Source organism: Saimiri boliviensis, chromosome 2, assembly GCF_048565385.1.
Source record: "Saimiri boliviensis isolate mSaiBol1 chromosome 2, mSaiBol1.pri, whole genome shotgun sequence".
Classification (NCBI taxonomy): domain Eukaryota; kingdom Metazoa; phylum Chordata; class Mammalia; order Primates; family Cebidae; genus Saimiri; species Saimiri boliviensis.
Genome location: NC_133450.1, coordinates 220513364 through 220536074, shown reverse-complemented (window position 1 = coordinate 220536074; position 22711 = coordinate 220513364). Strand labels below are relative to the sequence as shown.

General features: G+C 52.6%; 1 protein-coding gene across 5 annotated transcripts; it reads right to left on the bottom strand.

Moving 5' to 3' along the window:
- Positions 1–82: 82 nt before the first annotated feature.
- On the bottom strand, positions 83–22436 carry FPGS (folylpolyglutamate synthase). 5 transcript variants are annotated; one of them, XM_074395379.1, is made up of 17 exons: positions 22330–22435; positions 22006–22224; positions 15722–15817; positions 9872–10000; positions 9733–9786; positions 9584–9648; positions 6445–6559; positions 6246–6323; positions 6081–6142; positions 5877–5979; positions 5181–5258; positions 4824–4971; positions 4652–4741; positions 3766–3916; positions 3522–3597; positions 2617–2683; positions 83–970 (listed from the first exon to the last, which is right to left on the bottom strand). In XM_074395379.1, exons 1-17 carry the CDS (start codon positions 22348–22350, stop codon positions 564–566), a joined length of 1959 nt encoding a protein of 652 aa, XP_074251480.1. In that variant the 5' UTR covers positions 22351–22435; the 3' UTR covers positions 83–563. The 5 variants fall into 5 exon arrangements, with proteins under 5 accessions (XP_074251480.1, XP_074251481.1, XP_039330931.1 ...); XM_074395380.1 differs by having other exon boundaries at positions 22006–22143; XM_039474997.2 differs by lacking the exon at positions 15722–15817.
- Positions 22437–22711: the final 275 nt, after the last annotated feature.

Here is a 22711-nt window from a genome sequence, read left to right as displayed (position 1 = left end):
ACAGCGCAGGTCCCTACCTACCTGTAGCCCCTCCCTCCCTGCCTCTGCTGAGGGAGAAGGGGGTCAAGGGTCAGTCGAAGGCTTTGCCATTTTTAAAAAAAACAAAGGCTTTAATTCACTCCAGCCACTCTCTGTCCCAGGCTGTCCCAGGCAGAGGCCCTCTCCCTTCCCAGAAGGCACTGGGAGGAGGAAATCTACCACCCAGCACCCAGCAGGACCCGGGGCCTGGCCAGCAGCACACACAATAAGCTGGGCCTGAGCCAGAAGGGTGTGGGGGAAGACAGGCTGAGTGGCCAGGCCACTAGAACAGTGAGAGAGCTGGGGAGCCCCCAACTCAGCCATCCGCCATCTCAGCCGGGAGGAAGGGGAAGGAGGAGAGGCCAAGGCACAGAGCTTCAACACGGAGGACGTCCTCTCCTGGCCTCCCATCCCAGAACCCTGGTCCCTAGGCCAGTCTAGACAGAACCAGGAAAGCAGTTAACAAAAGGCACCTAGTATGTGAGTTCATGGGGAGAATGCAGGCAGCTCTGGGGGGGGCTCCCGCCTCCAACCCTGGGCCTTGACTACTGGGACAGTGCAGGCTCTAGCAGCTTCAGGACACCACCCACCAGGTGCAGGCTGCCAGTGACCAGCACGTGGACGGCAGCAGCCTCATGGAGTACACTAGCCCCACTGCGTGCCACAGGGTGGGTGAGGAGGCTCTTTGGGGAACTGGGTGTCTGGAAGACGGGGTCTCGACCTTGGCTGATCCATTGCAAGGCATGTGAAATGCAGCTGAAGACAAGGGAGCTGGCGCTGCTGTGGGGTGGGTGGGGCGCCAGCAGCAGGGGTGCAGGCCCAGCAAGCTCCGGGCTGGGGGCGCTCCAGAGGGCCGTGCTGGCCTGCTCCTCGTCCAGGCAGTTCCAGTGCTGCTGGTGTTCCAGGCAGCGGAGCAACACCTGGTCCAGTGTCACTGTGAAGTTCTGTTGGTCTGTGGGGCAGAGACAGGCATGTCACTGAAGAGGAGTAGTAGGGGACAGGGCTGGAGAAGGGGCGGGTGCACCATAAGCATCTGCTTAGTGCCCGGCCCTTTACATGTGTCAGGCCAGCGGTCTGCTAGGGGTCTTCTCTGTGGACACAATGAAGAAACAGAGGCTCAGAAAGGTTCAGTGATTTGCCCAAGGTCACGAGGCGGAGCTTTTGCCCACTAGGCACGATTTCCCCACCCTGGTCTCACTGTCTCCATCTATAAAATGGACATCCAACTGGACCCCATCACCAAGTGGGCACAGGTATTTCTGGGGATGCTAGTTAAAAATGCAGATTCCTACCCCAGAACCTAAAGTACAATTTTAAAAAATTACATATATGGGAAAAAAAAAATGCAGATTCCAGAAGTCTCCCCAGCTAGACTGATGTGGGGACTGGAGATCTTTTTTTTTTTTTTTTAAGACAGGGTCCAGGGTCTTGCTCTGTCACCCAGGCTGCGTGCAGTGGAGCAATCACCACTGCAGCCTTCACCTTCCAGGATCAAGTGGTCCTTCCACTTTAGCCTCCTGAGTAGCTAGGACCACAGGTACGCACAACCACACCTGGCTAATTCTATTTTTTGTAGAGATGAGGTCTGGCTTTTAACTCCTGGGCTCAAATAATCCTCCTGCCAAAGTGCTGGGATTACAGGTATGAGGCACCATGGCCAGCCTGGGATCTGCATTTTTTGCACGATTTCAAACTTTTTTAACACGATACATAGTAAAAAGCACATTTTACACTGCAACTCAGTACTCACTCACTTATACATATGCCTGGAACAGAACAATCTTCACCAAACAGGACCTACCCTTACTTCATGCAATGCACACTGGTATTTTCTATTCTACTCTATTTCATATAAAATAAAAAATGCTGGCTGGGCACAGTGGCTCACATCTGTAATCCCAGCACTTTGGGAGGCTGAGGCAGGAGGATCACCTGAGCCACAGGAGTTTCACACCAGCCTGGCCAACATGGCAAAACCCCGTCTCTACTTAAAAATATAAAATTTAGCTGAGTATGTTGGCACATGCCTGTAATCCCAGCTATTTGGGAGGCTGAGACATGAGAATCATTTGAACCCAGGAGGCAGGGGTTGCAGTGAGCCAAGATCATGCCATTACACTTCAGCCTAGGTGACAGAGTAAGACTCTGTCTCAAAAATTAAGTAGCCAGGCGCGGTGGCTCACACCTGTAACCCCAGTACTTTGGGAGGCCAAGGTAGGCAGATCACGAGATCGAGAATATCCTGGCCAACATGGTGAAACCCTGTCTCTAATAAAAATACAAAAAAATTAGCCAGGCGTGGTGCTGTGTGCCTGTAGTCCCAGCTGCTCGGGAGGCTGAGGCAGGAGGAATTGCTTGAACCCAGAAAATGGAAGTTGCAGTGAGCTGGGATCGCACTACTGCACTCCAGCCTGGCGATAAAGCGAGACTGTCTCAAAAAAAAAATTAAACCAAGAATACTTTGGTGTATAAGTGTATAAGTACACTAAAGCATGCTTATACAATCAAACGAATTCATCTCCTACCCCAAAACTCCAGTTTGGAAGCTACCTCAGGGCCCCCAACCCCTCCCCAGGGCCCATGCCTATCACCTCTCACCTGCGTTGCCTGTGGATGACACCTCTGTCAGGTTAGGGCAGAAGACAGCATAGTCGAACTGGCAGGGCTAGAAGGCCGAGAGGAAGACTTGGTGTCAGACCCCTGGAAGGATGTCTCCCGACTTCCACATGGCCCCTGAGCCCACATCTCTGGAGATGCAGCCTCCCTCACAACTAGAATCATTTTGTATAAACCCAACCAAGGTACTTCAGTGCCCTGCCTCCATCTGCCTCAGCATACCCAGCCTGGCCTGTGGGCTGGGCAGTGAAGCCCCAGCCTACTATACAGATGGAGGAACAGAGGCCACAGGTCAAGGGGACTTGCTTAAGGTCACTCAGATAGTGAGGGGGCCCGAAATCCAGGCTGGGAAAAGGCTGTGAGTACATAGGAGAGGTTCTGGATACAGCCTCAGCCTCCTGGTCTGTGAGATGGGAGATGATACCTAGGGGCCACTTCAGCCCTGATAGCTTGGGGCAGCCTCAGTTTCCCCAAGCAGAGAAAGGCCCAGTGACTCCTTCAACCAAACTTGAGAAGCAGGTCCTCTTAGCGGCCACCTCATTTTACGGAAAGGCAAACCGAGGCTCAGGGAAATGCCACCTCTCATCCAGGGTGATATGCTAGTGCCTAAAGGGGCAATGATAAGTGAGCCCAGAGCCTGCACCTTTAGCACGAGGTGGCCCTCCTCTTAAGCCTGGACTTGAGTCTGGACACACGGGAGAATGAGTAATGGCCTGGGACTGGACTCCCCGTGGCCCTGCAGAGCCTGGCAGAAGCAGCACATGTACCTTGTCACATCTAATCCTCAATACAACTGAAAAGAAAGGAGTTGACACCCTCCAGGGTCACAACGCCAGACCCAGGGCTTCAGGACTGCCTGCCGCCCAACCCCCAAGTCGGCTCCTTACCTGCAGCAGCTTCAGTAGGACCGCCGAGTCCCGGTCCCCAGTGGTGTTGAAGAGCAAGACTCGAACCTCGGTCCCACTGAGCCAGAGGTGAGGAGCTGGGTCAGGGAACACCCCCCCCACTGCCCCGCCCCGGTCCTCCCACCGGCCCACCCCATCCCCGCCCACAACCCCGCCCCTCCACGTGGGCTCACCCCTCCCCTCCCCATGGGCCGGCCCAGGCCCCGCCTCCGGCCCCACCCCTCACCCGCTCAGCCTCTCGCGGCTCTGCAGCGCCTGGCGGAACCAGCGGACGCAGGCCTGCACGCTGCTGGGGGTGTGTGCGCCGTCCAGGTACCAGGTGAGGGGCCCGCGCCGCAGCACCTGCGTCCGGCCCAGCCACTCCGTGTTTCGAAGCCCTGAGGGAGGGCAGCAAGGCAGTCCTTCAGGCCCTCTCCCACCCCAGTCCTCAACTCCGCACACACTCTGCGCCCGCCCTCTGAGGACCCCGGCACCCCGGGAGCTTCTTATTAGCACCAGTCACACTGGCTTGGGCTTTTCGGCTGCCTCATCTGGTGGAATCTTCCAGGCAACCCTGAGAGGGACTGCTATCATGTATGATTCCCGTTTGACAGCCCGAGAGCCCTTAGCTGGAGCCAGGACGTGATCTGAGGTCTGCCTGTCTCCAGGACCTTGTCACTTGCCCCTGGCACCAGGCACGGCACACAGTGGGTCCACCATTTGCTGTAGGGTTTAACAGCATGAGCACCTGCTGGGTGCTGAAAGCTTTGGGGGAGATGACTGGATCACCGTCCTCCATCCAGGACCTCAGGGTCTGATGATGATGACAGTGACAGTGACAGCAGCTACCACTGGCTAGCACTTTATCCCACATTGGCCAGGCTCTGGACTTAGCACATTAGTGATGTCACCTCAACAAATCCCCACCACAGCCCTTGGCAATGGCTCCCATCATCATCCCATTTGGCAGATGAGAAGACAGGCTCAGAAAGAGATCATGATGAACTCAAGGCCTGGGGGGTTTGCTGACTTCAGAGTCCTTTCTCTTAGGTACCACTTCAAACCGTCTCCATCTCCCAAACAGAAAACAAACAAAAATCTGAAAGGGCGCTGGGCAGGAAGGGCCGACTCACCAAGCCGCATGTGGGATGTGGGCTGGAACACGGGTGCCAGGGGCAGCTGCCACAGGAGGCCTGGCCTGGATGCCTTCAGCTCCCCAGCATCTGCAGGGTGTGTGTGACCGAGTGTGTCCAGGACTCTCCTAGGCAGGCTCCACAGGTCCCGCCCACCTGCCTGCCCACTCACCATGGTGGTTCTGCCTCTGCAGCCAGCAGTGGGCCAGCTGCAAGGCCAAGGCGGCATTGGACCGCTGGTGCTCCCCCTCCAGGCCCAAGGTCAGCGGCAGCCCCCCTTCCTCCAGGGCCTCCAGTGGCGGACACAGGTAGAGAGGACACTGGGGGAGACAGGCAGGAGCAGGTCAGCAGAGGCCCTCCCCTCCCCCAGCCACCCAGCCCTGCTCCCAGAACTGAGATGTGTTCCAGCTGGCCCAGCTTCCTCACTGCACAGATGAGCAAACTGAGGCCCCAAAGGACGGAGTGCCTCCTCAAACAGGAGGGACACACGTCCCCGCCACTGCCGCTGCCCCATTCCAATCAGACTCACTGAGATCTGCTGGGCTCGGTCCCTCAGCACTGCCAGGGGACCTTCAGGCTGCAGCACAGTGAAGGCAGGGACACCTTGCTGTGGAGGGAACGAGGAGAGAGAAAGGGCTGCTGGGCATCTTTCACACTCCTATCCAGCCCCACATCCCTCTGTCTGGGTTACTACTGCCTCTCATCCCTCATGTTTCTGGGGTTTTTTTTGTTATTTTGTTTTTTGAGACAGAGTCTCACTCTGTCACCAGGCTAGAGTGCAGTGGCGCGATCTCGGCTCACTGCAACGTCTGCCTCCTGGGTTCAAGCAATTCTCCTGCCTCAGTCTTCCCAGTAGCTGAAACTACAGGCACACACCACTACTTCTGGCTAATTTTTGTATTTTTAGTAGAGATGGAGTTTCACCGTGTTGGCCAGGCTGATCTCAAATTCCTGACCTCATGTGATCCTCCTGCCTCGGCCTCCCGAAGTACTGGGATTACAAGCATAAGCCACCATGCCCAGCTATCCCCCATGTTTCAATGGGGAAACAGGCTGGAGAGGAGGCTCAACTCGTTCCAGTCACACAGCGAAGCCAGTATGAGAAAGCAGACCCCACTGACGCCCAGGACCTTGTCCTGAATGGCCGTGCCCCAGCCTTGCCTCTTTGGGCTTAGTGAGGCCCAAGCTTGCCAAGCCTCTTCCTTCCCTCAGTCTGCCTGGTCACCTTAAAGATGCCCCCTTTCTGCCATGCAATCTTCTCCACCGTGTCCCCCAGGAGGCTGGTGTGGTCGATGCCAAGAGAGGAGACTCCGCACACGACAGGCTTCCTGTGGAAGAGGAAAAAGCCATGAGGGCCCTGCCCTGAGCCACCAGGTGGCAGGTGAGGCTGTCCTGGCTGCCACCCCTTGCCCCGAGCAACTACGCTCACCTGATGATGTTGGTGCAGTCATAAGCCCCACCAATGCCCACCTCCACCACTGCCAGGTCCACCTGCCAAAGATCAGAGGCCAAATGGAAGCAGGGAGCCCCCAGGCCTGCTGAGGTTCCTGTTCCCAAGACCTCAGATGCAGGGTTCTAGGGAGAGGGCACACACCTTCTCTTGGAGGAAGACGTGGAAGGCCATGAGTGTCAGGAAGCGAAAGTAGGGGGGCATGGAGACACAGCTGCCATCCTGTGGCACAGGGACATGTCAGAGCCCAGAGCCCCTGCAGCCCCTCCTCTGGGGAGACGGGGTGCTGGAACAGGTAGCACCCCCAACCCTGCCCACCCGCCAGCCCTCCTGCACGGGGCACCTTGGTCTTCTCCAGCTGGTGGTAGAGGCGCCAGAAGTACTTGGTGAAGAGGTCAGGACTGATGGGCTGCCCATTGATGCGGATCCGCTCCCGAACCTGCACCAGGTGGGGAGAGCTGCCGGGACAGCTGGGGTCGTCAGGACTCCCTTCCCGAGTGTCCTGTCTTTCCCCACCCTGCAGGAGCTGATGCCACCGGCCTCTGTGTCCCTTGGTCTGTTCCTGGTGTCCCATCCCCCCTGGACTATCTGTAGCCCCCCAGTCCTCGCCCTCTCCTATCTCCAGGCCTCTGCATCTGGCTCACCCTGCTCACCACACAGGTCTCAACTAAGACAGCCCCTCATCACCCAGGCTGGTCTCGCACATTCTATGGGCTTCAACAGTCCCATACCAATCAGTCACTCTACTGACATCTGCCCCACAATGCCATCCGTCTTATAGCTCTCAGAGACAAAGCCCGCCAGCAATGTTCAAGCTGCAGCCCTGGGCTGGCCCTCAGGGCCACATGGGCCCAAGATAAAGGTTAGGGTTTTCACCCCAAAAATGATTGTATTTTTAATTTTATTTATTTTTATTTTATTTTTGTAACCACTAGTCACTAGTAACATCTAACATTTATTTATTTATTTATTTATTTTTTTTATTTTTATTTTTTTTTGAGACGGAGTTTCGCTCTTGTTACCCAGGCTGGAGTGCAATGGCACGATCTCGGCTCACTGCAACCTCCGCCTCCTGGGTTCAGGCAATTCTCCTGCCTCAGCCTCCTGAGTAGCTGGGATTACAGGCACGCGCCACCATGCCCAGCTAATTTTTTGTATTTTTAGTAGAGACGGGGTTTCACCATGTTGACCAGGATGGTCTCGATCTCTTGACCTCGTGATCCACCCGCCTCGGCCTCCCAAAGTGCTGGGATTACAGGCTTGAGCCACCGCGCCCAGCACATTTATTTATTTTTGAGACAGGGTCTTGCTCTGTCACCCAGGCTGGACTGTAGTCATGAGATCTCAGCTCACTGCAACCCCTGCCTCCTGGGTTCAAGCAATTCTTGCGCCTTGGCCTTCCAAGTAGCTGGGATTACAGGTGTGAGCCACCATGCCTGGCTGGTTATTTTTGTATTTGTAGTAGAGACAGGGTTATACCATGCTAGGCAGGCTGGTCTTGAACTCCTGACCTCAGGTGATCTGCCCAACTCAGCCTCCCAAAGTGCTGGGATTACAGCACTGAGCCCGGCCCAAAAAATGATTTTAGAAGACAGGTTGGTGCCTTATGTTTCAATCCTCAGATGTTTCAATCCTCAGAGAGACATGTGAGGCACAGGAAGAGTGATCCCAGTTTTTGTTTTTGTTTTTTTGAGACAGAGTCTCACTCTGTCACTAGGCTGGAGTGCAGTGATGAGATCTTGGCTCACTGCAACTTCTGTTTTCCGGTTTCAAGCAATTCTGCCGCTGCCTCCCGAGTAGCTGGGACTGCAGGCACACACCACCACACCTGGCTAATTTTTTTTTTTTTTTTTTTTTTTGTATTTTTAGTAGAGATGGGGTTTCACCATATTGGCCAGGATGGTCTCAATCTCTTGACCTCATGATCTGCCCAACTTGGCTTCCCAAAGTGCTGGGATTACAGGCATGAGCCACTGTGCCCGGCCTGAGTGATCCCGGTTCTACCAGGCCATCCTCTTGTGTGAGTCTAGATAAGTGAGATCAAATGGGGTGCTGCCTCCAGAGCAAAACCACAGCAGAGAAGGGCTCCTATCTGCAACCAACCTGGGAGGCCCTAACCCAGATGGCACAAGCCGCCCTTATCGTTTAAGCCCTTGCAAGGCAGTTTTCTGCTCCTTACCCCAGAGACATAGTAACTGATAAATATCTCTATGTGACTTTAAACTTATATATAGGCTTTAAAATTTTCTTTTTCATTTAATGTTTTTTATAGAGATGAAGTCTCACGACGTTGCCCAGGCTGGTTTCAAACTCCTAAGCTCCAGTGATCCTCCCACCTCGGCTTCCCAAAGTGCTAGGATTACAGTTGTCAGCCACCACACTCAACCTGGACTTTAAGTTATTAAAGACACATCTGACTATTCCAGCTATGTAATTTTGCTTTTTGTTTAGTTTTTTGAGACAGTGATTTGCTCTGTTGCCCAGGCTGAAGTGCAATGGCGTGATCACGGCTAACTGCAGTCTTGACCTTCCCCGGCTCAGGTGATCCTCCCATGTCAGCCACCCAAAGTGCTGGGATTATAGGCATGAGCCACCACACCTGGCCTCCTGCTACATTTTTAGTTTATACATTCAAGTTGCTGCCCCTTCCCCAGTGTTTTTCATTATGAAAATTAAGGCCTGGCCGGGCGCGGTGGCTCAAGCCTGTAATCCCAGCACTTTGGGAGGCCGAGGCGGGTAGATCACGAGGTCGAGAGATCGAGACCATTCTGGTCAACATGGTGAAACCCCGTCTCTACTAAAAATACAAAAAACTAGCTGGGCGTGGTGGCGCGTGCCTGTAATCCCAGCTACTCAGGAGGCTGAGGCAGGAGAATTGCCTGAGCCCAGGAGGCGGAGGTTGCGGTGAGCCGAGATCGCGCCATTGCACTCCAGCCTGGGCAACAAGAGCGAAACTCCGTCTCAAAAAAAAAAAAAAGAAAATTAAGGCCAAGGACAGTGGCTCACACCTGTAATACCAGCACTTTGGGAGGCCAAGGTGGGCGGATCACTTGAGGTCAGGAGTTTGAGACCAGCCTGGCCCATATGGTAAAACCCCGTCTCTACTAAAATTTAAAAAATTAGCCAGGTGTGGTGGCAGGCGCCTGTAATCCCAGCTACTCGGGAGGCTGAGGCATGAGAATCGCTTGAACCCAGGAGGCAGAGGTTGCAGTGAGCCAAAATTGTGCCACTGTACTCCAGCCTGGGTGATACAGCAAGACTCAATCTTGAAAAAAATAAAAAGAAAATTAAAGGTTGCCATAAATGTGGGCCAATGTGGTAAGTGCTAACTGAATGTTTATTGAATGAATAAACATTGGGCAGAGAGACATGTAGCTGAGCTGACCTCCTGGGGGTGACTCTGGTCCTGAAGCACTGGCTGGTTCGATAGCCCCCCAGGGTCCATTGGGACAGAGACACCACATCCCTCCATAACCCAGTACCTAAAGAATCCTGTCTTCAGGCCATAGCTTCGGAGGATACATTCAGTGAAGGCACAGGTGGAGCCCTTGAAAGAAAAGGGATTGTCTGGGCAGGCTCTACCCTGCCAGCCCACTAAGTGGACCCACTACCCCTGGGTCCTGCCCCTCACCTTCCCCTTCGTCCCAGTGACGTGGATGATGTTCAGCCGATCCAGGTCCTCCACCTGGGACAGACAAATGAGGTCCCCACCTCAGCTATGGAAATCACAGATGGGGGTGGGAGGTGGTCACGGGCCCTCTCTACCTTACCTGCAGCCCGCTTCGTGCCAGATACAGTTCCATGGCTTCCAGCTGTGTCTGGGGGTCACCCCGCTGGCGCTTCGCCTGCTCCAGATAGCTGGCATTGGTCTGCAGGGTATTGAGCATGCGCACGGCATCCTGGCAACCACAGTGCCCAGGTAGCAGGTTAAGGTTCACTCAGGGTCCAAAGACACAGAAACAGCCAGCAGGCCAGTGGCTGAGCCAGGGCAACAGGGGCAGTACCAAGCCTGCCCTGCCAGCCCTGTTACCCTAGCCCATAGGTTAAGCAACAGAAAGAGAGCATGGCAACATTCCAGCTCTGGCAAAAAGGGATGGAGCCTGGGGCAGTTCAGCCCCACCCAGGGAGTGCCACACAAAGAACGTGGCATGACTAACGGGCTAGCTTTGATTCCTGTCCAAACTCCCTCGGCTTCACTCCTAGGCTTTTGCCCTCATTCCCTCCAATGGGGTCCATTGCTCTCTGCCAGGGTAGGGCCAGAACTACAGAAGGTTGGGGTATTCAAATTCTGGAATTCCCTGAGGCTTCAACCGAACCCTCAGGACTCAGGTTCCACATTCCAACCCACAGAAGAGCAACCAGATGAGGAAGAGGGGGCTCAGAGGGAGGAGAGATGTGCCAGGGGTCACTCCGCCAGGAAGGCAGGTAGGTACAGCTTCAGGAGGGCTCACAACGGAGGTGGGAGGTGGGGTGCTATTTCCTTCCCCTCAGGCCTCATATTCCGTGTCTCCTGCCCTCAAGACCTCCCGGCTGGTTGGAGGCCCCACTATCATCAAACCAGTGCCACCCCTGAGTGGCATCAGATTCTGGTCTAGGGCAACTGGCTCTTGGCATAGCGCCCACAGAAATTTTCTGTTTCCCGGGTTCTGGGGCCCTCCACTACCCCTGATTCCTGCCTGTCCCCCAATTCCAGGCAATTAGATCCCCAATCTTCTGAATTCTTGAGACCCCACACTCCACCTATACTCCTGGATCTTTCAAGCTTTAATTTCTGAGTCTCTTCTCTCCCTTCTTTCCCCACTCCCACTGCAGGTTCGGACTCCGGGATCACCGAACTCCAGAACCACCGCTGAGCCTCTGGGCTTCTGGATCCTAGCTCCAGTGCCCCTTCCCGCTCTCCAACCCCGGGCGGGGACGCTACAGTCTCCGAATTCCCAGATCAGGCGCCCGGGCCCAACTTCCTGGTCCCTGTCCCCACCCCCAGACTCCAGGATGTTCCGCCCCGCCGAGTTCCCCAGTCCGGGGCTCCCGGTACGCTCTCCGTTAGCGGAGCCCGGATGTTCTGTGGCTCAGCGCAGGCCCACGTGTTGTCGCGCTCCGACCCGCTGGCCTGCCTGATACCTGGTACTCCATGCTAGGCTCCTGTGGCACCGGCCACACGCTCAAGCCCCGCCGCGCCGCGACTTGGGTCGTTACGCCGCGCGCAGAAGCCGCTGTCAGAAGCAGAGTAGCGCGCAGGTGGCTCCGCGCCGGCGACATAGTCCCGGCGGCCCACCTGGCAGCGCGCTAGGCCCAGCCTGGAGACGCCCCGCCCCGCCCCCGGCCAATCAGCGCAGCGCTGCCTCACCCCGCTCCGCCCGCCAATCAGCACCGCCCCGCCCCGCCCCGCCCCGCCCGCCACCAATCAGCGCCGCCCCAAGCTCCCTCCCTCCTCGTCCCTTTGCACCAATAAAAAGCCACGCCCCTCATGTGCACCATCCTGGTGAAGGGCAGGCGCAGGACGCTGTTTGTGAGTGGCAGGCTCCAGGACGTCCCCTCCCTTAGTGGGCACTCACTCCTTTCGTCAGCGTCCTCCCAAGGCTCCCCACAGCGTGTCCCAAACTAGCCAGTCCCAGTTAGCAGCCCTCAGTCTCTGCTCCGAGCAGGGATAGGATGACAGAGGTGCAGACACCTGGTGGAGGCCATCGCATCCCGGCCCCAAAAAGTCCCAGGAGACGGCAGGCAGCGGGGATTTGGCCTCTGCCTTTACGAATCTGACAGCCAAAGCCCAGGCATCGACACTCCTGGGGCCCCTAACCGGCCCTGAGGAGACTGGGAAGGCTTCCTGGAAAAGCGACATCCCGGCTGAGGCCTGTGAGATGGGGTAGTCCGGGAGGTGGCAGGGTGGGGAGAGAGGTTTCCAGGCCAATGGAGGGAACCATGTGTGAAAAGCAAGACATTGGAGAGAGAATGAGGCGTCTGTGGCTTCCAGAGTGCAGGAGGCCAGATCCACCCGGTCTTGTAAGCAGATAAGGAATTTGGATGACAATAAATGGGTTTTTGTTTTGTTTAGTTTTTGTTTGAGACAAGATCTTGCTCTGTCGCCCAGGCTAGAGTGCAGTAGCACGACCTCAATCTCCTGGGTCTTCAGCCTCCCAGTTAGCTAGGACTACAGGCATGCATCAGGTAATTTTTTTTTTTGAGACGGAGTTTCGCTCTTGTTACCCAGGCTGGAGTGCAATGGCACGATCTCGGCTCACCGCAACCTCCGCCTCCTGGGTTCAGGCAATTCTCCTGCCTCAGCCTACTGAGCAGCTGGGATTGCAGGCACGTGCCACCATGCCCAGCTAATTTTTTTGGATTTTTTAGTAGAGACGGGGTTTCACCATGTTGACCAGGATGGTCTCGATCTCTTGACCTCGTGATCCACCCACCTCGGCCTCCCAAAGTGCTGGGATTACAGGCTTGAGCCACCGCGCCCGGCTGACCGGGTAATTTTTAAACTTTTTGTAGAGACAAGTTCTCACTATGGCTTCCAGGCTGGTCTTGAACTCCTGGGCTCAAGCAATCTTCCTGCCTCTACCTGCCGAAGTACTGGGATTAGAGATGTGAACTACCGACTGGCCTTGACAATAAATGGTTTTAAGGACAGATGACATGATTCCATTTACACTTTGGAAACTCCCACCAGCTAGTACTGTGTAGACAATGGATTTGAGGGCCACCTGGGAATGGTGGGGCAGTAATCCTTCCTTTCTGTGAGTGAGGAGGGTACCTATTTGTTGTCCTGGAGTTTTCAGAGCTTTTCCCCATCTATTATCTTCTTGGCCCCAACTGCTAGCATGAAAAAGTTGCATGTGAAATCCTTTTGACAGCTGAGGCCCAGAACTGGGGAGGAGGAAACTGCAAACAACTCACTAGGGAACATCACTCTGATAAAAGGCAGTCCTTCAGATGATTGATGGAGTTTTAGTACCTCCTTCCCCTCTCCTCTTCCCAGCATTGGGAGTAAATATTTATGAGAAAGTGTCTGATTTTGAAATAAGCAAGTGATGTTTTGGGAAGAGTCCATCATTGGCTGGACTTCTGCTCTTCACACACTGCTGGGGTGCCCCGCCCCTGACCCCATGGGAGATAGAGAAGTTCTTTCCTCTCTTGGTTCCTTGTTTTTTAGTCAGGGAAACTTTCTCTATGCATATGCATATATATAGTTTAATGACTGCATAAAAATAATCATGAAGCCAGGCACAGTGGCTCACGCCTGTAATCCCAGCAATTTGGGAGGCCAAGGCGGGCGGATCACGTGGTCAGGAGTTCGAGACCAGGATGGCCAATATGATGAAACCTCGTCTCTACTAAAGATACAAAAATTAGGCAGGTGTGGTGGCGGGAGCCTGTAATCTCAACTACTTGGGAGGCTAAGGCAGGAGAATCACTTGAACCCAGGAGGTGGAGGTTGCAGTGAGCTAAGATCACTCAACTGCACTCCAGCCTAGGTGACAGAGCAAGACCCGTCTTGAAAAAAAATAATAATGAAGCTTTAAGTATTTTTATTTTGCTTACTTCCCTCCCCCCTCCCCCCATACACAAACCCTTCCTCCTCTGGCAGTCCTATTGACAGCTAACTATGTGTCCCATAGTTTCTATGCTTATGAAACCAGACACATGTAGACATCTATAGGGTCTTGCCAATGCAGGTGACAACAGTTTTCGGATCTTGGCTTTTCAAAACAATTTTTTTTTTTAAGACAGAGTCTCACTCTGTCTTTCAGGCTGGAGTGCAGCGGCACAATCAGAGCTTACTGCAGCCTTAAACTTCTGCCCTCAAGCAATCCTCTCACCTGGGCCTGCTAAAGTCCTGGGATCACAGGCATGAGTTACCATGCCTGGCTGCAACTTAACTTTCTTACTCAATAACAAGCTTATTATTTTCTAAGACATTTACTTAGCAAACACTTTCTTTTTTTTTTTTTTTTTTTTTTTGAGATGGGATCTCTCTGTCGCCCAGGCTGGAGTACAGTGGCACCATCTTGGCTCACTGCAACCTCTGCCTCACGGATTTAAGAGATTCTCCTGCCTCAGCCTTCGGATTAGTTGGGATTACAGGGGCCTGCCACCACGCCCAGCTAATTTTTGTATTTTTAGTAGAAACAGGGTTTCACCATGTTGGCCAGGATGGTCTCAACTTCTGATCTTTTGATCCGCCCACCTCCGCCTCCCAAAGTGCTGGGATTACAGGCGTGAGCCATCTGTGCCCTGGCCAAAAATTTTTGTTTTTAGAGACAGGGTTCCAATCTATAACTCAAACTGGAGTGCAGTGGCACAATCTGAGCTCACTGCATGCAGCCTTAAACTCTTGCCCTCAAGCAATGCTCGCACTCGGGCCTACTGGAGTGCTGGGATCACAGGCATGAGTCACCAAGCCTGGCTGCAACTGAACTTTCTTATTCAATAACAAGCTTATTATTTTCTAAGACATTTACTTAGCAAACACTTTTTTGTGTGTGTGAGATGGGGTCTCTCTCTGTTGCTCAGGCTGGAGTGCAGTGGCGCCATCTTGGCTCACTGCAACCTCCACCTCCCAAGTAGCTGGGACTACAGGTACGTGCCACCACCCTTGGCTAATTTTTGTATTTTTAGTAGAAATTGGGTTTTGCCATGTTGAGCAGGCTGGACTTGAAGTCCTGACCTCAGGTGATCCACCTACCTCTGCCTTCCAAAGTGCTGGGATTACAGGCATGAGCCACTGCGCCCGGCCAGAGTCCTTATTCCTAGCCTCTGCGCCTCCTTTCCTGTCTCCCCAGGGACACTGCTAATTCAGCATCTTTAATGGCTGTGTGGCCTTCCCAGGAGCATCCTGCATTCACCTGTGGACTCCTGACCTTGTGATCCACCTGCCTCAGCCTCCCAAAGTGCTGGAATTACAGGCGTGAGCTGCCGCACCTGGCCAGAGTCCTTATTCCTAGCCTCTGCGCCTCCTTCCCTGTCTCCCCAAGGACACTGCTAATTCAGCGTCTTTAATGGCTGTGTGGCCTTCCCGGGAGCATCCTGCATTAGCCTGTGGACTCCTGACCTTGTGATCCACCTGCCTCAGCCTCCCAAAGTGCTGGAATTACAGGCGTGAGCTGCCGCACCTGGCCAGAGTCCTTATTCCTAGCCTCTGCGCCTCCTTCCCTGTCTCCCCAAGGACACTGCTAATTCAGCGTCTTTAATGGCTGTGTGGCCTTCCCGGGAGCATCCTGCATTAGCCTGTGGAATGGCATTCATTCTGCCTTCAGTGTTTTGCTGCTACGGTTATGTGTATACATCAAAGGACTTGATTTCTGTGAGTTGGATTGCATGGAGGGGTCAGGTTGGATCCAGGGATGTTTGCAATCCTTTTCCCCAATGCTCCTGTCACCTTGGCATCCCAGCAGCTCTGTGTGATGAAGCACCCCTTTCCCAGGATGCCCCCAGACCACCGGATGTGGAGAGCCATCTCAGTGTTTCTTTCATTCCCCTGCTGCAGTGACCTTGGGCATCTTCCCATGCACTTATTTCAGTGAGCTGCCTCACCCATCTTTGGACCATTTTTCTAATGTTTGATCAGCTTTTTCATGTCAGTTATAATAGCCCTTTGTGGGCTGGGTGCAGTGGCTTACCGCTGTAATCCTAGCATGTTGGGAGACTGAAGCGGGAAGATCGCTTGAAGCCTGGAGTTCTAGATCAGTCTGGGCAACATGATGAAATTCCCATCTCTACAAAAAACAAAAATTGCTGGGCATGCTGGTGCACATCTGTAGTCCCAGCTACTAGGAAGGTGAGGCAGGAGGACCTTTTTTTTTTTGGTCTCACTCTGTTGCCCAGGCCGAAGTGCAGTGGTGCAATCTCGGCTCACTGCAGCATCTACCTCCTGGGTTCAAGCAATTCTCCTGCCTCAGCCTCTGGAGTAGCTGAGATTACAGGCACCCACCACCATGCCCAGCTAATTTTTATATTTTTAGTAGAGACAGGGTTTCACCATTTTGGGCAGGCTGGTCTTGAACTCCTGACCTCAGGTGATCCACCTGCCTCGGCCTCCCAAAGTGCTGGGATTACAGGCGTGAGCTACTGCACCTGGCCAAGGAGGATCATTTGAATCCAGGAGTTTGAGGCTGAAGTGAGCTACAATAGCGCCACTATGCTCCAGCCTGGGAGACACAGCGAGACCCTCCCCACCCCCTTTTTAAAATAAATCAATCAGGCCGGGCGTGGTGGCTCATGCCTGTAATCCTAGCACTTTGGGAGGCCAAGGTAGGTAGATCACCTGAGGTCAGGAGTTCAAAACCAGCCTGGCCATCATGGTGAAACCTCATTTAAAAAAAAAAAAAAGGAAGGAAGAAGAAGGAGAAGGAGAAGGAGAAAAAGTGGGGGAACACTTTTTCTTATGTTTTCATTTTAAATTCTGACATTTTATTTGATATCAGATCATTAAAATGGTTAAAAGATTGGCTGGGCACAGTGGCTCACACCTGTAATCACAGCACTTTGGGAGGCTGAGGTGGGTGGATCACTTGAGGTAAGGAGTTCAAGGCCAGCCTGGCCAACATGGTGAAACCCTGTGTCTCCTAAAAATACAAAAATTAGCCAAGCTTGGTGATGTGCGCCTGTAATCCCAGCTACTTGGGAGGCTGAGGCACAAGAATCACTTGAAAGCAAGATTATCTCCAAACAAAGAAACAAACAAAAACCAACAAACAGTTAACGGGTCAAAACAGTATACAGCAAAATGTCTCCCTCCCCGGGAGCCCAGATTCCAGTACCCTAATCCTCCTTCCTCAAAGCAGTCAATGTTATCAGTTTCTTATCTTTCCAGAGATAGGTTATACATTTACAAGCAAATACAAATATACATTGCTTTCCCTTTTGTACCCACAGATAGCAGCAGACTGTGAGGCAAGCCCGCCTCGTACTTTCTCTGTGCCCCTTTTTATCCAGAGCCGATTCTGGGCTGTGTCAGTATATAAGGGCCACTCCATTGGCTAACTTGTTTTGAAGCTGCATAGTACTCCATGGTGTGGAAGTATTACTGTGTATTTGGCCAGTTGCCTACTGATGGACATTTGGGTGGTTTCCAATATTTTGCTATCACAAGCAGTGGATAATATTTTACCTTCATCATTTCCTCCTTGTGTGGCACATCCCATGGATAAATTCCAAGAAATGCAATTGCTGGGTCAAAGGTGATCTGCACTTGACATTTTTTTCCAAGACGGAGTCTCATTCTGTCGCCCAGGCAGAGTCCAGTGGTACGATCTCAGCTCACTGCAACCTCTGCCTTCCAGGCTCAAGCAATTCTCCTGCCTCAGCCTCTCAAGTAGCTGAGATTACAGGTGCACGCCACCATGCCCAGCTAATTTTTGTATTTTTAGTAGAGATGGGGTTTCACTATGTTGGCCAGGCTGGTCTCAAACTCCTGACCTCAGGATCCACCCACCTCGGCCTCCCAAAATGTTGGGATTACAGGCGTGAGCCACCACACCTGGCTGACATTTTTATACATATGGTCACATTGTCCCCCAGAGGGGTGGTACCAGTTTCCCCCACTTCAGCAGTGCATGAGCCAGCAAGCCAGCATTTCCTCACATCTTCAGCAACACAGCCAGCTTTGATCTCTGCCAATAGTATGGTGGATTCTCTGAGTAGTTACATTTGCATTTATTTTATTATTAAGGAGGCTGAGCACTTTATTGTGTGTTTAACAGCTGTTTGTGGCTGGGCATGGTGGCTCATGCCTGTAATCTCAGCACTTTGGGAGGCCAAGGTGGGTGGAAAATGTTAAAGATCAGCCAACGTGGTGAAACCCTGTCTCTACTAAAAATACAAAAGTTAACTGGGTGTGGGTGTGGTGGCACCTGCCTGTAATTCCAGTTACTTGGGAAGCTGAGGCACGAGAATTGTTTGAACCTGGGAGGTGGAGGCTGCAGAGAGCCAAGATCATGCCACTGCACTCCAGCATGGGGGACAGAGCAAGACTCCATCTCAAAAAAAAAAAAAAAAAAAAAAAAAGGTGGCCAGACAGAGTGGCTCATGCCTGTAACCCAGCTCTTTGGGAGGCCAAGGTGGGCGGATCACGAGGTCAGGAGTTCGAGACCAGCCTGACCAACATGGTGAAGCCCCCGTCTCTACTAAGAATACAAAAATCAGCTGGGCATGGTGGCCCATGCCTGTAATCCGTGGGTAACCCCCCCATATAGGCACCGAGGAATGAGAACTAAGCAGAACCCTGGCACAGTTAGGGCTTGAAGAATATCTCACTTTATAGTGTTACTACTCAGCTATTTCCTTATATATAATCCTTTACATAATCATTTATTAGTTTATAGAAATAGGGCTTGAAGAATTCCTTTATATAATCCTCTATATATAATCATTAATAGTTGATAATATGAGTGCCTAAAGAGTATTTCCCTACATATATACTTATATCTTAGTTTATAATCGGAGGAATGCCTAGAGTGGACACAGTACAGAGCATGAATCAAGGGATAAGCAGCTTATAATCAGAGAAATGCCTAGAGCAGACACAGTACAGAGCATGATTTAAGGGAAAAGTTATACCAGGACAAGAATCCATGGCCCAGGCAGCAGCGTTCAGTATCGTAAAGATACCCGCTGTATAGCAGGCTTGGGGCGAGAACCACTCCTCCTGATAAAGGAGTTGTAGGACCTTGCTCCAGTTCTTGTGGAAGGCTGCCCTCAGAATAGCAATCCACCTTGGTGATTGGGAACTTTATCAGCTCTTGCTACTGTGCTGCTTGAAAAGCATCTTCCCATAGAATCCATTGGAAGCTGCCAGAAGGTGGCAGTAACCTTGACAGCTCTGTCACTGCTATGTGACTTAAAGCATCCTCCTATAAATCTTCTTAGAAGTAGTTTGCCCATAGATAGAAGTATTGCACACTGCACCCTCTTCACTGTGCACGGCCCACCTTCAAGCCTTGGTGACCTAATAGGGGTGGACCCCTTACTGCACACGGCCCTTGCCTTCATGGGAACAGGTCCCTTGCTGTGCACTGTCCACCTCCTGGCCTAGGTGACCTAATGGGGGTGAACCCTATGTTTTATTGCTCACGACCCTATCACTATCCTTAAAGATGATTTCACTCACTGCCCTGCCCCCTAACCTATACACAATAAATACTCATGCTTCTGGACATTTGGGGCCTTGCCTGACTCCGCTTATAGGTGGCATGGCCCCCTGAGCCCAGCTGCGTTTTCTTTGTACTTCTGTGTCCTGTCTCTTTATTTCTCGGATCCTGTGCCTCAGCACACCCCACGACTCTGTGGGGCACTCAGCCCTACAGTAATCCCAGCTGCTCAGAAGGGCAAGGCAGGAGAATCACTTGAACCCGGAAGGTGGAGTTTGCAGTGAGCCGAGATCGAGCCACTGCACTTCAGCCTGGGCAACAGAGCAAGACTGTCTCCAAAAAAGAGCTGTTGTGTTTCCTTTATAGCCCACTCATCTCCTTTGTGGCTTTTTATTTTAAAAGCCACAAATATTTATAGAAGCAACTAGAGGAAAGTGTAAAGGGAAAAGTCCAAGGCATCTTCATCATGCACCTGGAGAGGGAACTGCGCCTGGCCTTTTGGTGTCCGAGATGGCGTTGCGTTCTCTTTCTCCAAGAACGAGAAACACAGCCATTGTCGGAGAGAAGAGAAAACAAAAGGAGAAGGGGAACCAGTAAATGGGCCGGCGCCCACTCACGCAGGAAGATCTGCAGGTGCCGGTGGAGGGAAGGAGGGGCTGGGATAGGAGCTGGCTGAGGAACTCTGCCACAACCCCACCTTCCCACAGGGAAAGGATGCCATTCATTCATTTATTCTCTGGGGAGAAATTATCTCTGCCAGACTCTGGGCTAGATGCTGGGGTTACAGTGGGGAACAGAAGACAAGGTACTGCTCACCCGTCCTAGGGGTGAGAGGGCAGCAAAGAAAGAAATTCAAAAAGGCATATACGAATTTACAAACCCTGGTCAGGTCACAGAGGAAACCCACCGTGGAATGGCAGGCTGAGGTTCAGAGAGGGCAGAGACAGCTGGGGCCTCACAGCGGATCAGGTCTTTCTAAACTCAGATCTGCCTGGGTTGCTACACTCCTGCCCCGTCATGCATTTGGGATTAAAAGACCACAAGTTCACTTCGGCTGTCCCTGCCTGCCTCCAGACTCATCCCTCACGCAAAGATACAGTCCCTGCCAGCTGGCAAGGACTTCAGCAATTGGCCTTGGCCTCTCCCACCTGCAAGCTTTTGCTCACAATGTTTGCCTCTGCTGAAACACCCTTGCCCTCTGTTTGTCCTTGTTCCTTCTTTTTGGGTGGGTTGTTTTTTGTTAACATTTATTAAGCACTTGGCTGGGAGCAGTGGCTCATGCCTGTAATCCCAGCACTTTGGGAATCCAAAGTGGGTGGATTGCTTGAGGCCAGGAGTTTGAGACCAGCCTGGCCAACATGGTGAAACAATTAGCTAGGTGTGGTGGCACACTCCTGTGGTCCCACTACGTAGGAGACTGAGGCAGGAGAATCCCTTGAACCAGGGAGGCAGAGGTTGTAGTTAGCTGAGATCGCACCACTGCACTCCAGCCTGGGTGACAGAGCAACAGTTAAGATGCTGTCTCAAAAACAAACAAACATTTATTAAGCACTTATCCCCGTGTTTGGCACCTGAAATCTCATGGAAATTCTGTGAAATAGAGATGATCTCTATTTTACAGGTGGAAAAACAGAGGCTCAACTCACCCAGGGTGATACAGCCGGCACGTGGATGCGGCACAGACAACTCAAACCCCGATTACTGACTTTAATGTTGGTCCTTGCACCTCACCACCACTTGTCTGGCCATCTCCACTGTCGAAGTGCTGCGTGACCATGGGTAAGTCACCTCCCCTCTCTGATCCTATCTGGCCCTCAGTCTCCCCTTTAGGAGGAGGATTTTTTTTTTTTTTTTTTTTTTTTTTTTTTTTTTGAGATGTAGTCTCACTCTGTTGCCCAGGCTGGAGGGCAGGGGCCTGATCTTGGTTCACTGCAACCTCCACATCCCAGGTTCAGGAGATTTTCCTTCCTCATCCTCCAGAGTAGCTGGGATTATAGACATGTGCCACCAGGCCTGTCTAATTTTTTTTTCTTTTTTTGAGACGTAGTCTTGCTTTGTCACCCATGCTGGAGTGCAGTGGTGCAATCTCGGCTCTGCAACTTTTGCCTCCCAAGTTCAAGCAATTCTCCTGCCTCAGCCTCCCTAGTAGCTGGGATTACATATCAAGAATGAGCTCGGTCGAGAGACCCCCACCGAGGCGGCGCCGAAGGTATTTGAGAGGCAGACACCCAGATAGCACAACAGCCTGGAATCCCCTGGGGCTGACAGCTCTCCAGGCTGAAGGCCCGGAGCAGATTCTCATCCACTCTTTTATTTGCTTAACTTAGACAGGTGATTCTTATTAATACACAGGTGGGCTATATTTACATATAACTCAAGGATATACCAAGTAGACAGCTGTTACCCGCCTACCCCTAATTACAAACTAAAAGATATCCTCCACTGAGGAGCCACGAGGGCAGGGTAAACTTAACGTTTCTCAACAACTACAGATGTCCGTCATCGAGCCCAGCTAATTTTTTATTTTTAGTAGAGATGGGGTTTTGCCATCTTGCAGGCTATTCTCAAACTCCTGATCTTTTGATCCACCCGCCTCAGCCTCCCAAAGTGCTGGGATTACAGGTGCGAGCCACCAGGTCCGGCCTTCTTAGCAATTTTCAGAGAAAAAAAAATGTGGAATGTTTTTTCGATTTATTCTCACCTTTCAAGCATACTGGGTGCTGAGCCCTGTGAGGGAGGGGCTCGCAGCATTACCCCCAAGAAACTGAGGCTTAGAGAGTCAAGGCCACCTGCCCGAGGTCACCCGGTTCTCCTACCTGAAAGGAGGCAGTTTTTGCTGTGGAAGAATGTCCGGATGGGCCCTCCATGGTTCCTTCCCACCAGAACTTCTCAGCCATTGGCAGGGAGGCAGCCAGGAACCTGGCACCTTTCATCCTCGGTTTCCCGCTCCCCTTCTGGGTAGGACGTGAAGTAACGCACAAGTCACCTCTGCCAAGCCAGCTCTGGCCAGGATTTAGCTGGAGCCGTGAGGCTTGCTGAATCAGAGAACGTGACTTGTGGAGACGCCAAGGCCTCCCCTCCCCTGACGGGACTGGGGGCAGCAGCTCTGGCCTCTCCGTGTGCAGGGAGAAACGTTTTACCTGATAGGTTCCTGCCTTCATGCTAGGATCACCCCAGGGATTTCTCAGCCTCTGTGGCAGGTTTCTGGAGGGGAGCGTGGGACTGGTCAGAACTTCACCGAGAGTTAAATAACAACTGGGTGCAGGTGAAAGGTAAGCACGCAGGCGCAGGCGGGCAGGCAGGTGGAAGGGGAGGGGACTAAAGCTTGGGAGGGGGCTATGCTTGCGAAGCTTCCAGACCTTGGGGCTGGCTTTATCTGGCCTCCTCCAGGTCTCCTTATCCCAGCTCACCCCCTTTACAGTTAGGGCCCATTTTGCCTTTGCCCTGCCAGGGTGAGATCCTAGCTGGGAGAGGGGTACACAAAGAACAGCATGGACATGGGACACCCTTGACTTATGGAGG